The sequence below is a fragment of the Meles meles genome, chromosome 3, assembly GCF_922984935.1.
Source record: "Meles meles chromosome 3, mMelMel3.1 paternal haplotype, whole genome shotgun sequence".
Classification (NCBI taxonomy): domain Eukaryota; kingdom Metazoa; phylum Chordata; class Mammalia; order Carnivora; family Mustelidae; genus Meles; species Meles meles.
The window spans coordinates 62,613,852-62,626,930 of record NC_060068.1 but is presented as its reverse complement, the minus strand read 5'-3'; the positions used below and the strand labels follow the sequence as shown (position 1 = coordinate 62,626,930).

The following is a 13,079-nucleotide window of genomic DNA, read 5'->3' as shown; positions in this document are numbered from 1 at the left end:
CCCCCCCCCCCAATAAAATAAAGGAGAATAAAGGGTATTGGGGAAAGGAATGCTTTTGAACAAGAGGGGATGTAGTTTAACTGCACATATCGTGCTAGTCCTCTGGAGCGAGCTGCACAGGCAACTTCTCAACTTTGTGTAAGAACTTGTTTTTTGTTTCTGTGTTTTAGTGTTTCTGTATAAAACAGTAGTTGATTTTTGTAACTCATTGACAAATGGTTTTTAAAATCACTCCTAAATTGCTTTATCTGGGCTTCTGCCATGTAAGATTGGAGTGAGTCTTTTTTAATCCTCAATGGACTGTGAAAATTGAACTCTTAATCTGTTAATGATTATGATAAATTAAAAACATATGAGGGTAGCCTCATCCACATTTGAGCTGTAGGATGTAGTTACCTCCCTTGTGTGCAAAGCTATTATTTTTTGATACCTGTGGTTTTAAGGTCCTTCATTCTGGATCATTCAGAAGACCTGAGGGAGACTAATATGTTGATTCTTTAAATGATAACTCTCCTCTCTCTGCTCTTGGCTACACTGCTTTATATTCTGTCATCAAGATGACAGTAATAATTTCGAGTACACTCCCAGCTGCCTTCCTCCTTTATACCGTCTGGACTTGGCCAAGTTTACAACACGGCAAATTGCTTATCAGTCAAAATACACTGTATTTCAGTATTTTCCTGCATCCATCCAATGGAAGAATTGCCATACTTATCATTTCTTGCCTCTTTTTTTGGCAAGGGGAGATTTGGAGCTCTTTAGTCTTGATTCCCAAGGTTCTTTCTTGATAAAAACTCTGCAGGAAATTGTGTTGGGTGACCTGGAAAAGGTCGATATTTTTTCCGTAGTTAATGATAAATTTCATCAGTCATTGTTTTTTTAAATGTCTCCCTATTATTACTTAGAACTGCATTCTGCTCTATGAAAAGGAATAAATCCTATTAATCCTATTAATGTAGTTGATTTTTCCCATCTGCTGCTCTATCAGCCATAGAACAGAAATTAATATATAATTTTTTAATGGAAAAAACTGATTATTTGGTATGTCATGTTAGGACATGATCAGAATGTAAGTCTCTTCCATATTAAACATCCTTTGTAGTTTCAGTAGAATTGGAGTAACTCAGGTATTAAGAGAATCTGATAAATTTTAATAATTCATGCTTTTGAAGTTGTTAGACCCTGAGATTTTAGGTACCAAATTTAAATGTGTTTCTAATGCATTTTATGTGCAAAAGCCATCATACAGAGTTATTATGGTAGTGAAAATTTTAAGACAACCTAATTATTTCCAAATAGAAGATGGGTTAAACTATGGTAGGTTTTCAAATGGCATTTATGAAGATACTAGAATACTGCATATGAAGACAGTGGAAAAATGGCTGAGGTAGAAACTGATAGGTAAAAAAGCAATACAAATATTAATGCATATCTATCCACTGTGTGAAATATTACATTAATTAAAATGCATGTGGGAAAAGTCTTGGCACAGAATACACCCCACAAAGCTATCATTGTCTGAGTTTAGATTATTTTCCTTGTCTCTGTTCTTCTTTGATAATTTTTAAAAATTAGTACTCCTTAGGGGCACCTGGGTGGCTCAGTGGGTTAAGCCGCTGCCTTCGGCTCAGGTCATGATCTCAGGGTCCTGGGATCGAGTCCCACATCGGGCTCTCTGCTCAGCAGCGAGCCTGCTTCCCTCTCTCTCTCTCTCTGCCTGCCTCTCTGTCTACTTGTGATCTCTCTCTGTCAAATAAATAAATAAAATCTTAAAAAAAAAAAATTAGTACTGCTTAAAGTTGGAAAGAAAACTTACTTTGAAAAAAAAAAAAAAAGAAAACTTACTTTGTAAATATCTATAAACCATACTTAGATTTGGCTTGAAAACCTTTACTGTGACATGGTTATTTTGTTCGTTCATTTATTAATTCACCAAGGATTTTTCTTTTTAGTATCTGCTAGGAACCTTCTTCTGGGCACTGAGGGATTAGCAGTAAACAAAATAGTAAGCTCATGGAACTAGATTCTAGTAAAAAGTAAATCTGGAGATGCTCAGAAGCATACCCTTAACTATTAAATTAAATCCAAGTCTTTGTTGCCAACTTATTTAAAGGACATTTCTCGATTCATAATTTAAAGGATTTGAAAAATTCCTACATATATTTTGTAGTCAGATTTTGTAGTAATATATTTTGGTAGTCATATATTTTATGACTCCTTATTAATTGAAATCATTTTATATAAATTTCCAACAAGTCTTTTAGCATTCGTATATGTAATAGTAGGGACCCAAAAATGCATATCACTTTCCTGTTATTTTAACTGACTTATTTGTTTGTGCCTAATGAGATCTTCATCCTCCCCTAATGTCTATTTTTGCTAGCTTTGAATTTGTGACTTTTCTAAATGGCTTCATTTATTCTTCCTCCAATATAATTAAAGACAAAGGCTGAGATGAAACACTTTTTACATAGGTTTTTCACTATCTTCCCTGCTTCCTCACCCTACACACTCTCATCACCTGCTTAAAACACCTGTATATTTTGAACTCTCAACTTGGGTGTCATTTCTTCCCAGAAACTTCTCCTAACCTCCACTTGGTGGTGGAGCATTTCTTCTATGTTCTTCTATAGAATGCCAAATTTTCTTTTTCCGTCAATAACATTTATATGATATTCTGTTTGCCTGGCCACATTGGACTGTAAGATCTGGGGAAGAAGGGGCATTTCTCCCTTGTTCACCATTAAATAAAAAAAATGTTAAATGAATGAGTGGTCAGTGGTAGGTATTCATCCTTTCTGATGGCTGAGTAATGATCTGTTATATATATGAACCACATCTTCTTTATCCATTAAGGAGGGCACATGATGTGATGAGCACTGGGTGTTATACGCAACTAATGAATCGTTGAACACTACATCAAACACTAATGACATACTGTATGTTGGCTAATTGATCTTAAGTAAAAAAAAAATTTTGAAATGAATGAGTGGTGATCTTTGCTGACTTTAAAATAACTGCACTAGGAGGCAGACATTTAGTTCCTTAGTAGAATAATTAAATGTAACAATATACTATATTAACTTAGAAACAAACAAAATGTCCATTCAGTACTTTTTCTTCTCCTATTATCTCTCCTCTCTTTCCCTCATTTTTTGGTCTGTATTAGGTGTCATCAATCTTACAGAAGAAGTGCAGTGGGTCAAAGTCAATACGAACATGAACGGCTATTATGTTGTACACTATGAGGATGATGACTGGGAAGCACTAATCAAACAGCTGAAAACAAATCCTTACGTCCTGAGTGACAAAGACCGAGCCAACCTCATCAACAACATCTTTGGACTTGCAGGGTATGTGAGCTTGTTTTGGGTTGGCTGGTTGGTTTTTAAACAAGTGTTCTGCAGAAAAGAACACTTTAGAAAAACAATTCAAGAGAACTAGCGCATGTATTGCCTGTTAGGTATACTCGTTTTGGATGATGGGGAAGATGTAAGATCTAATCCTTGCCTTCAGGGGTGCTATAATCTATATAGAAACATCCACTACAAACATAGTGAACAGTTAAATAACAAGATTTAAATAATATCTTAAGACTTGCCCATACCAACAAGTAGGACACCTGTTTGCTGAATAAAGTAGGCATTCAGGCTTTATTTCATGAAAGAATCTTTTTCAAGCAGCATTTAGTTTAGGCGTGAAGCTTAGTGCCTACCCACTGGTTTGAGCGATGTGTCTGAGAGGTGGGGCCTTCTTACTTGTGTACAGCTTGCTTCCTAACTACTCTGTGCATTACGGAATCCCAAAACTATGTGTGGCAGTGATGTGTGTAGCTATGCTCTGAAGAGTGAGAGTACCAACTTGGGTTGTTTTTGGGTCTAGAGACACATGGAATATTCAAAAGTGTTCTTTCTGACCTTTGTTGACCTTCTTATTTTGGTTCATTTTGTATGAAGTGACCTTACATCATCTGAGCAATCATTGTTTTGCCTTCTCCTAAATGATTAATTCTTAAAATGTACTCACCATAAATTCACAGTGGACCTGTAACAACTTTGACAAATTCCCATACAAATAACAAAATATTTTCTTTTTGATTCAAATCTTCTTTATGCTACTTGTCCTCACCTGGTAAATATAAGTAGTAAATAAATAAATAAAGTTAGTACTCTTCATCGTTTCCCACGAAACAGGACATTGTAATATTTTCCATGAGTCTGTAGCAATTTACAGGTGACTTGGGGAATAAAACTTGAGCTCTTGTTTATCTTTCTCATGAAATCTATCTTTAACCTTGGGTCATACACATGAACTTAATCAAGGATAATAATATTTAGTCTGACTTTACCGAATACCACTCTAAGCTTAAATTTTTAGTTCTTCAAGACTCACCATCTGTTCATAACATTTCTCTGCATGCCTATAGAGTTCATCTCCCTCAGCATATTGACTTTTCTGTTCCATTACCTTTTAGCTTAGGCAAGGTATCTCTTCAGAGGGCCTTTGATTTGATTGATTACCTTGGAAATGAGACCTATACCGCACCCATCACTGAAGCCCTGTTCCAGACCGGCCTCATCTACAACCTCCTTGAGAAGCTAGGATACATGGATCTGGCCTCAAGAGTAGTGGTAAGTCTCCCTTATTGCCAGTATGTCTTTGTTGCTTGCCTTTAATGTTGTGATTCACAGTTCTGTTCAGCAGAGTAATTGGCTGAAAAAGGAACCAGCCACGTTCCCTCTTCTTCATTTTCCTAGTTATGAAATCTTTACTTTGAATCATAATGACATTGCTTAGCAGGAAGTGTTGATAAAAGGCTTGCATAACATGGTCTTGTTTGAATATCAAAATAAAGAATTCTGATACTGCTGTCAAAATGAGGTCACATGAAAAGAAAACCTCTATTCAAATCCCAGTCTCTTTTTACATAATAAATGCTTGAAGTAGGTCCTTTTGCAATGGGGTGTTCCCCATTGATTTCCTAGTTGGTCATTATGAAATGACAGTGATGTTTGTGTTGAGAATATTCTGTTTTAGGAGTTCTTATTGATACCTCTCTTAGGGAGGATGATACTGGTGGATATATTTCTCTGCAAAGACTAAAGGAGTCTCGGTATTGGGGACTGCTTTCCCTTTTTAAAAACCAGTTGCCTAATTAGTATTAAATTATATTTAATACTGATTTCTCAGTATTAAACTGTTGACAGAGTAAAAGCTTGGGAGGAAGAGATTAATTCTTTGTTTCATCTGACTCTGAATCAGCACATTCTGACAACAGGTTTTGCTTTAGAGAACAGTCAGGTTTTCCAGGGACTAGGCAAAAGGCAGCTTTCAGAAAAAGGAAGAAAGTACTGAACCAGAAATTAGAATGTCTTTTAGGGTTTTGGTGTCTTCACTGGTGAAGGCAAGAGGTTGGATTACATCTTTTTTTTTTTTTTTTAACAACCCCCTTTCTGCCTCTTGCTAGGCTACTGCACATCTTCTGTGATGAGTTCTCCATCACACACTATTCTCAGTGTGAGGAGGCAAGGCCAGCTGGTGGGCCATATGGAGCTTGAGAAGCACCCTTCCCCCAGGTCTCTGATCTGACCCCAAAAGAGCCATGCCTATCCCTTCCTGTAAGTGTGATGCTTAAGTCAGATGATTTCTGAGGTCTTTTCTTTTCTTTTTCTTTTTTTTTTTTTTTTAAGATTTTATTTATTTATTTGAGAGACAGAAATCACAAGTAGGCAGAGAGGCAGGCCGAGAGAGAGGAGGAAGCAGGCTCCCTGCTGAGCAGAGAGCCCGATGCGGGGCTCCATCCCAGGACCCTGAGATCATGACCCGAGCCGAAGGCAGAGGCTTTAACCCACTGAGCCACCCAGGCGCCCCTCTGAGGTCTTTTCTAATTGTTAAGATTTTCATCTTTCTTCTGTATCATGAGGCTCTTACCATCCTTAATAAAAACCAGTATCTTCAAAATGTGACAACCCATAGTAAATACTGAGCAAACAAATGAGTGAAACATACCCAAAACTGGTTCATTTCAGTGCTTGTTATGTTCTGTACACCATGCTTAAGTATTTAATGTAGATTACCTCTTTTAATCCTCACACAATGCCAGACAGATATCTCTACCCTCCTTGAATAGATAGGGAGACTCAATAACCTCCCTCCCATCACTTACTAGTAAATTACAAAACTGAGCTTCAAACCCAGATTAGTTCCACTCTGAAGCCCCGTTGTTTTGTGTTATGTTGCTGTATTTTAACTTAACTTGTCTTCTAGCAATGTCATCTTTCAAAGGATACCTTTTGGTTGGAAAAATCAAGACTGTTTCTTTGCTATCATTTTTTTAAACGGAGGTTATAAATTAAAACCATTTGAAAAATTTGTAGACCGTGTGTTTAAGGTTTAAGATGACAGACTTACACTTAGTGGCCTTAAAAATAAAGTCAACTTAATATTTGAGATTTCTTTTATATTTAAAATGTTAATAAAATTTATAGTCTCCATGTGCATTTCGAGGAGTATGCAAATAATTTATTGGTCTCTTTAGGGCAAATTTAGAATCCAACACTGACTTTGTACTGTTAGTATATGGAAGAGATTGGCTTTGTGGTAGCCACTTCAGCTACTGTAGGTGAACGTTTGAGTTGTTTGCAATTTGGAGCTATTACGAATAGCATTGCTACGAATATTCTTATCTATAGCTTTGTTGAATATATGTATGCATTTCCATGGGGTATGTGTCTGGAAGTGGAATTGCTGAGTCATAACATATTTATAGTTAATACTGTACCATCAAATCGTTAAGTGTTGTATCAATTTGTGCTCCATCAGCAGGGTATGAGAATTTGAGTACTATTCTGGCTCTGTATCCTTGTCAACACTTTGTATTAATAGTGATCTTTTTTCTTTTAGCCATCCAGTTGGATGCATAGTGGTATTGCAATTTTGCCTTTAATTTGTATTTCCCGGGTGCCTGGGTGGCTCAGTCGGTTAAGCATCTGCCTTCTGCTCAGGTCACGATCCCAGAGTTCCAGGATCAAGTCCTGCGTTGGCTCCCAGCTCAGTGGGGACCCTGCTTCTCTTCCTGTCCCTCACCCCACTCTCATGCTCTTTCTCTCTCTCAGATAAATAAGTAAAATCTTTAAAAAAATTATTTGTATTTCCCTAATGACTAGTGAAGATGAATTCCTTTGGATTTGTTTATTGACCGTTAGAGGTACACTTTGGATAAGTGCCCAGGTGATTAATGTTTTTTCTATTGGATTTTCTGCCTTTTTCTAATTGATTTGTAGAGCTCTTTATATATTCAAGATAGGAGTCCTTTGTTCCTCATGTACATTTCCAAGTATCTTCTCCCCCTCAGGCTTACTTTTTCAGTCTCTTTATGATGTTTTTTGATTAGTGTAAATTCTTAATTTTTGTGTATGAAATCTGCCAACCCACAGATATTCTCCTTTGCTCCCTTCTGAAAACTTTATGATTTTACCTTACGCATTTAGAACGATGCTCCATCTGGAATTGATTTTTGTGTATGGTATGAGTTAGACACAAAGATTCTTTTTTTGATATGGCCATCCAGTTGATCCGTCACCAGTATGCTTCATTGTATACTTAGATTTTTTTTATTATTGAATTTTTATGATTACTTTGGGGGTTATTAGTGCCATATCAAATCAACACCACTTGCGGTTGTAATTTAGTTTCCTTTAGCTGCCGTAATAAACTAGTACAAACTTGTTGTCTTAAAACAACAGAAACATATTCTCTCACAGTTCTGGAAGCTAAAAGGCCAAAATTAAGGTATTGGCAGGGCAGATGGATTCCTTCTGAGGGAGATTGTCTTCACGCGTCTCTGCCAGCTTCGGGCAGTTGCCAGTGGTACTTAGCATTCCTTAGCTTGTAGATGCATCACTACAATTTCTGCCTCTGTCTTGACCTGATTTTCTCTCTTTGTTTCTGTGTCCAAATTTCTCTGTTCTTATGTAGGGACCAGTCAGTAGATTTGGGGCCATCAAATTCAGTATGACCTTATCTTAAATCAGTTACATCTGCAAATACCTATTCCCAAATAACTTTACACTCACAGATTATAAGCAGACATGAATGTTGGGGGGAATACAATAAATAACTTGAGTATGTATCACTCATTTTTTTTTTTTTTAACTATTGAAGGATCATGTTGGTAGTGAATATACTCTAAGAAGTTAGCAGAATGGGGGCGCCTGGGTGGCTCAGTAGGTTAAAGCCTCTGCCTTTGGCTCAGGTCATGATCCCAGGGTCCTGGGATTGAGCCCAGCATCAGGCTGTCTGCTCAGCAGGGAGCCTGCTTCCCACATGCCCCTCCTCCCTGCCCCGCGCCCCCCGCCGCCCTGCGCGCCCCCCCCCCCGCCTCTCTGCCTACTTGTGATCTCTGTCAAATAAATAAATAAAATCTTTTTAAAAAATGTATAAAGAATTATTCTTTTTTAAAAAAAAAAAAAGTTAGCTCAATGTTCTTGAAGCTGCCCAGCTAGTTAAATTTCATGGTGACAGAAGCCATTCTTCCCCCTGCCTCTCTCCAGTAACTCTGTTGGGGGCCTAGTGTCAGAAAGCACTTGATACTTACCTCGGGCTGTCTCTATGCTGTGAACACAGATGCTAAATTCAATCTAAGAAGTTAGATCTTTTGAGTATTTTCTTTCTGTGACGCTCGAGTAACTCTGAGTCCTCATCCCAGATGATGATTTCCAGTTTGCTGGGCAGGCATGTGTTTATGAAGAACATACATCAGGGTGGGGCCCAGGGGATGGATGCTTAGAGGAAAAGGGCAGCTTAGTGTGTGTTTGTGAGCCTATGGGCCCATAACTGCTGGAGATTTTATACACTTGATCGTTAGTTAAAACTCAGGTTAGGGGGGTGCCTGGATGGCTCAGTTAAAGAGGTTAAAGCCTCTGCCTTCGGCTCGGGTCATGATCCCAGGGTCCTGGGATCGAGCCCCGAATCAGGCTCTCTGCCTGGCAGGGAGCCTGCTTCCTCCTCTCTCTCTGCCTGCCTCTCTGCCTCCTTGCGATCTCTGTCAAATAAATAAATAAAATCTTTAAAAAAAAAAAAAAGTCAGGTTAGGTAACCAAGAGTGAGAAGTTGTCTCTTAAATTCAGCGGGCATTCTGGTACCATCAAAGCGCTCTAACTGTAGTTAGAGATAGGAATGGTAGACATTTCTGAGTCCTTGGATCCAATCTTTAAATAGTATTTGTGATGAAGACTGGTGTCTAATTTTCTGTGTTGTTGTCACCAGAGCATTTTGAACATATATTGGTCATTTTGTTATCTAGGCTGCACATACCTACACAATACATACATCTCTATCACATTTTGTGATGCATGCTGTGGTTTGGGGGGATAGGGTCTGCAGGCACTTTTGAGTTGTGTCAAATGGTTCACATCTGATGTTATTGTCTGATCTCAGCCATATTTCTGTTTCATCACTTACAAGTCTGTCGTTCTTTTACATATGAGGGATTGGTGGGATAAACCTTTTGCAATAAAAGCTGACACATCACTTTTAAGAAGCTGAGTTGACCCAAGAAAGAACTCCCTGGGCATATCAGTGTAAAATTAAAGCAGTAAATCAAAATGTAGTACATAATATAAATGCCACCATCTTTCCTGTCTGTTTTATTTTAAAAATCATTTTGTGTAACTGTTCTTGCATTTTATTGCATACCCAATGTTTGTAGCTTGTTTAACCCATCCGTTTTTTTTCTCTCCCCACTTGCCATTTTCATTTTATAAAATCAGAGGATTGGATTCTATTGCTTAATGGGTTTAAATTTTACAAAACATAATTTAGAACCATGGAAAAACAGGTTCTTTCTTTGACCCCCTGGCTTCAACAAAGAAGCACATGCTCTATGATTTATTAATATTAAAAATATAACCTGGATTACTTATAAAAATGATAAAACAGGGATTTTCTAAAAACAGAATTATTTTTATAATAAAATCTTTTGCTCTATTATGTTATCATTTGAAACATATCAATTCTCTGGGGATTTCATCTTAACTCTTTGGTACCAGAAATAACTAGTAAGATTGCACCCAGTAACTCCAGTGGAATAACTGCTCGGGAATTAGCCTTAGCTTCTTCAAGCGTTGGGTGTCCCTTGCTTCCAGTATTTTAATGTGCCGTTTTTTCCCCCTAGTCATTTCTATATGTTTTAGTAAACCCTCCTGACATTTTTCTCCACTGAACTTTTTTTTTAGTAGTATCTCAAGCATGTAACTTTTTTTCTTCTCATTCTTTGCTTGTTTCTGCTTGACAGTTCTGAGTAGCTCTGAATTTTCTTTTACTCTTCATTCATTTGGGATGTTTTGCCGTCATGCTATTGAGAACGTCAGGCCAGTGGCAGGCAGCATGCTCAGTGCAGCCATGTGTATCAGTAGGATCTCCTGCCTTGCTTTCATGTCCCTAGGATTATCCATCAGCGCGGCAAGTATTTTTCCACTTCATGTCCTCTCAATGACTCGCAGGCTTTGTTATTCACACATTCCACAAGGTGTCTGTTCTCTGTTTCATCGCTTTTGAAGCAAACAAAAGCGAGTTGACACGTTATCACAAATTTGGAGTCCTCCTTGCCCAGATTCCATTTTTTCTTTCTCGTAGCTCCACGGGAGACTTCCTTAGAGAAGGTCTGCTGAGAAAATGGCGTCAGCAGTTTAAAAAACTCCAACTAGGACTCATTTTAGGTATTGACAGTGGTACTCTGCAAGAAAAAGATGCTCCGTGAAGAATTTGAGCTGGTTTTCTGGGGCGTATGAGTGTTACAAACCAATGAATCTAGCATATGGGTATTTGCTGTGTTACTCTTGTTGTTTTACTACAGGTCTGAAAATACTTTACATAAAAAGTTGAGGGTGAGGAAATAACTATAAACAACTCTTCTTGCCTGCATGCCTCATTTTCTTGCTAATTCAATTAGATTAATTTGTTAGATCATCAAGCTAGCTGATATTTTAAGTATTCCTTTAATATTGCATTCAGAGACATTTAAACATCTGCCTGTCGGTAAAGAAGTTATTTTTCTCTCATTGTTTTATGGGTTTATGGAATCTAAAGTCATGAGGTTAGAAAGTTCCAGCTCACTTCTGGCAGTGGCTATAAGTGATACTTGCTGGCAGGAAAATATCTTCTCACTGAGTACACACAGAAGACAGGCTCTCTACTGCAGTGAAGTCATCCGTTCTTTCTGTGTTATGTAATTAAGAGACCCTCTCCCCTTTGGCTCTAGAAGCTGATGTATAGTCTTTGTTATTGAATGGTTTTGCCCAGTTGTATGCGGGCTTTGTATGTCAGTTGATATTTATGAAGTAATACCTAGGCCCTCTTCTAGCTCTCTGAGTGAACGTTGGGGAAGAAAGATCTAGCCATCTTGATTTTTCTGATTGTCCTAATGATTGCTAACAATTTGTCTCTGTAGGCCAGGGTATTTAAATTACTTCAAAGCCAAATCCAGCAGCAGACTTGGACTGACGAAGGCCCCCCGTCTGCCAGGGAGCTTCGGTCACTCTTGCTCGAGTTCGCGTGTGCCCACAGCTTCGAGAACTGCAGCACTGTGGCCAAGAAGCTGTTTGATGATTGGGTGGCGTCCAACGGAACTCAAAGGTGACGTGTCCTTCCACTCAAATGTGCTCTCTTCCTCTTCCTTACCTTGGTATCATGTACTGAAACCAGGATCTTTTCATCCTGGCTCATAAATGTTTTAAGACTGAGTGTTAGCGTAGGTGAATTCTGTATACTTGTATTGTCAAATAAGACTGTTTTTTTAAACCATAGTAAAATACATGAAGCATAAAATTTATTATCTTAACATGTTTTAAGTGTACAGTTCAGTAGTGTAAGTATATTCACACTGTTGAGCAATGAATCTCCAGAACTTTTTATCTTGCAAACCTTGAACTCCTTACCCAGACAACTCTCCATTTTCTCCAGTCCATAGCCCCTGGCAGCCACCACTCTATTTTCTGCTCTAAGTACCCTATGTGAGTGAAACGTATAGTATTTGTCTTTTCTGACTGACTTGTTTCACTTGTCCTCAAGGTTCATCTGTGTTGTAGCATGTGTTAGAATGTTGTTCCTTTTTAAGGCTGAACATATTCATTGTGTGTATACGGTGTAAATGGTGTATACACACAGAATTTTGTTTCTTGATTCACCCATTGATAGACATTTGAGTTGCTTCCGCCTTTTGGCTTTTGCAGATAATGCTGCTGTGAACATAGGTATACAAATACCTCTTCAAGACTGCTTCTGACTCTTTCAGATGTATACCTAGAAGTGATATTGCTATATCACATGGCAGATCTATTTTTAATTTGGGAGGGGGGCTACCGCCATGTTGTTGTACTTAGTGGTTGCATCATTTTATAGTCCCACCAGTAGGGCACAGGGGTTCCAGTTTTGTCACATCCTCACCAAGTACTTGCTATTTCTGCTTTTTTTATAGCAGCCATCAGTATGGGTGTGAGCTGTCAAACAAGTCTCTTGTAATTTAGCGCTATACCATAGCAAGTATAGTTAGCAGTTAGTAGACATGTTTTTGATAATGACTGGTTTTCTCCGTGTTCCATAGTGGGCATTATGGAAATAGATTCAAGCATCAGATGAGAGTTGGGGTGGAGGATTGGGATAATCTACTGAAATCCTTTCCAGCTCTGAGATCTTAATAAGGCCAGAAAACTGTGCTTCTTCCCCTCTTCTCACCATTCCCCTCACCCTTGCTGCTGTATTTCCACCATGGAACTCATCACAGTATGTGGTAATGCATTGATTTATTCTGTACATTGTGATAGCCTCTGAATTGCCAGAGGGAGAGACTGGGTCTCCTTCTCTTTCCCAGCTTCCAACCAAGTGTCTGCCTGGTTCTTTGTGGGTGCTCAGTGAATAATTACTGCATTAAGTTGAATTGATATTCTTTATGGTCACACCACTAGGGAAGTAGCTGCCCACTGAGTTAAATATTTTCCTGACAATGAGTTGTAAAGACTCTTCTGTTATGTGCTATGACTCCACAACTTCCTTGCCTTTGTATCCAGGATTTCTTTTCCTTG

The 13,079-nt window shown here is 38.3% G+C and overlaps 1 protein-coding gene across 2 annotated transcripts in view; it reads left to right on the top strand.

The window, feature by feature from the left end:
- LOC123938249 (leucyl and cystinyl aminopeptidase) overlaps positions 1 to 13,079 on the top strand; it is a 106,592-nt gene that overhangs the window by 80,350 nt on the left and 13,163 nt on the right. For both annotated transcript variants that reach the window (XR_006817698.1, XM_045999457.1), the window contains exons 12-14: positions 3,170 to 3,353; positions 4,475 to 4,631; positions 11,450 to 11,634. Coding sequence is in view for 1 of the 2 variants with exons in the window: in XM_045999457.1 (XP_045855413.1) it covers positions 3,170 to 3,353; positions 4,475 to 4,631; positions 11,450 to 11,634 (526 nt within the window). In the remaining variant the exon portion in view is untranslated. The remainder of the gene's footprint in view (positions 1 to 3,169; positions 3,354 to 4,474; positions 4,632 to 11,449; positions 11,635 to 13,079) is intronic.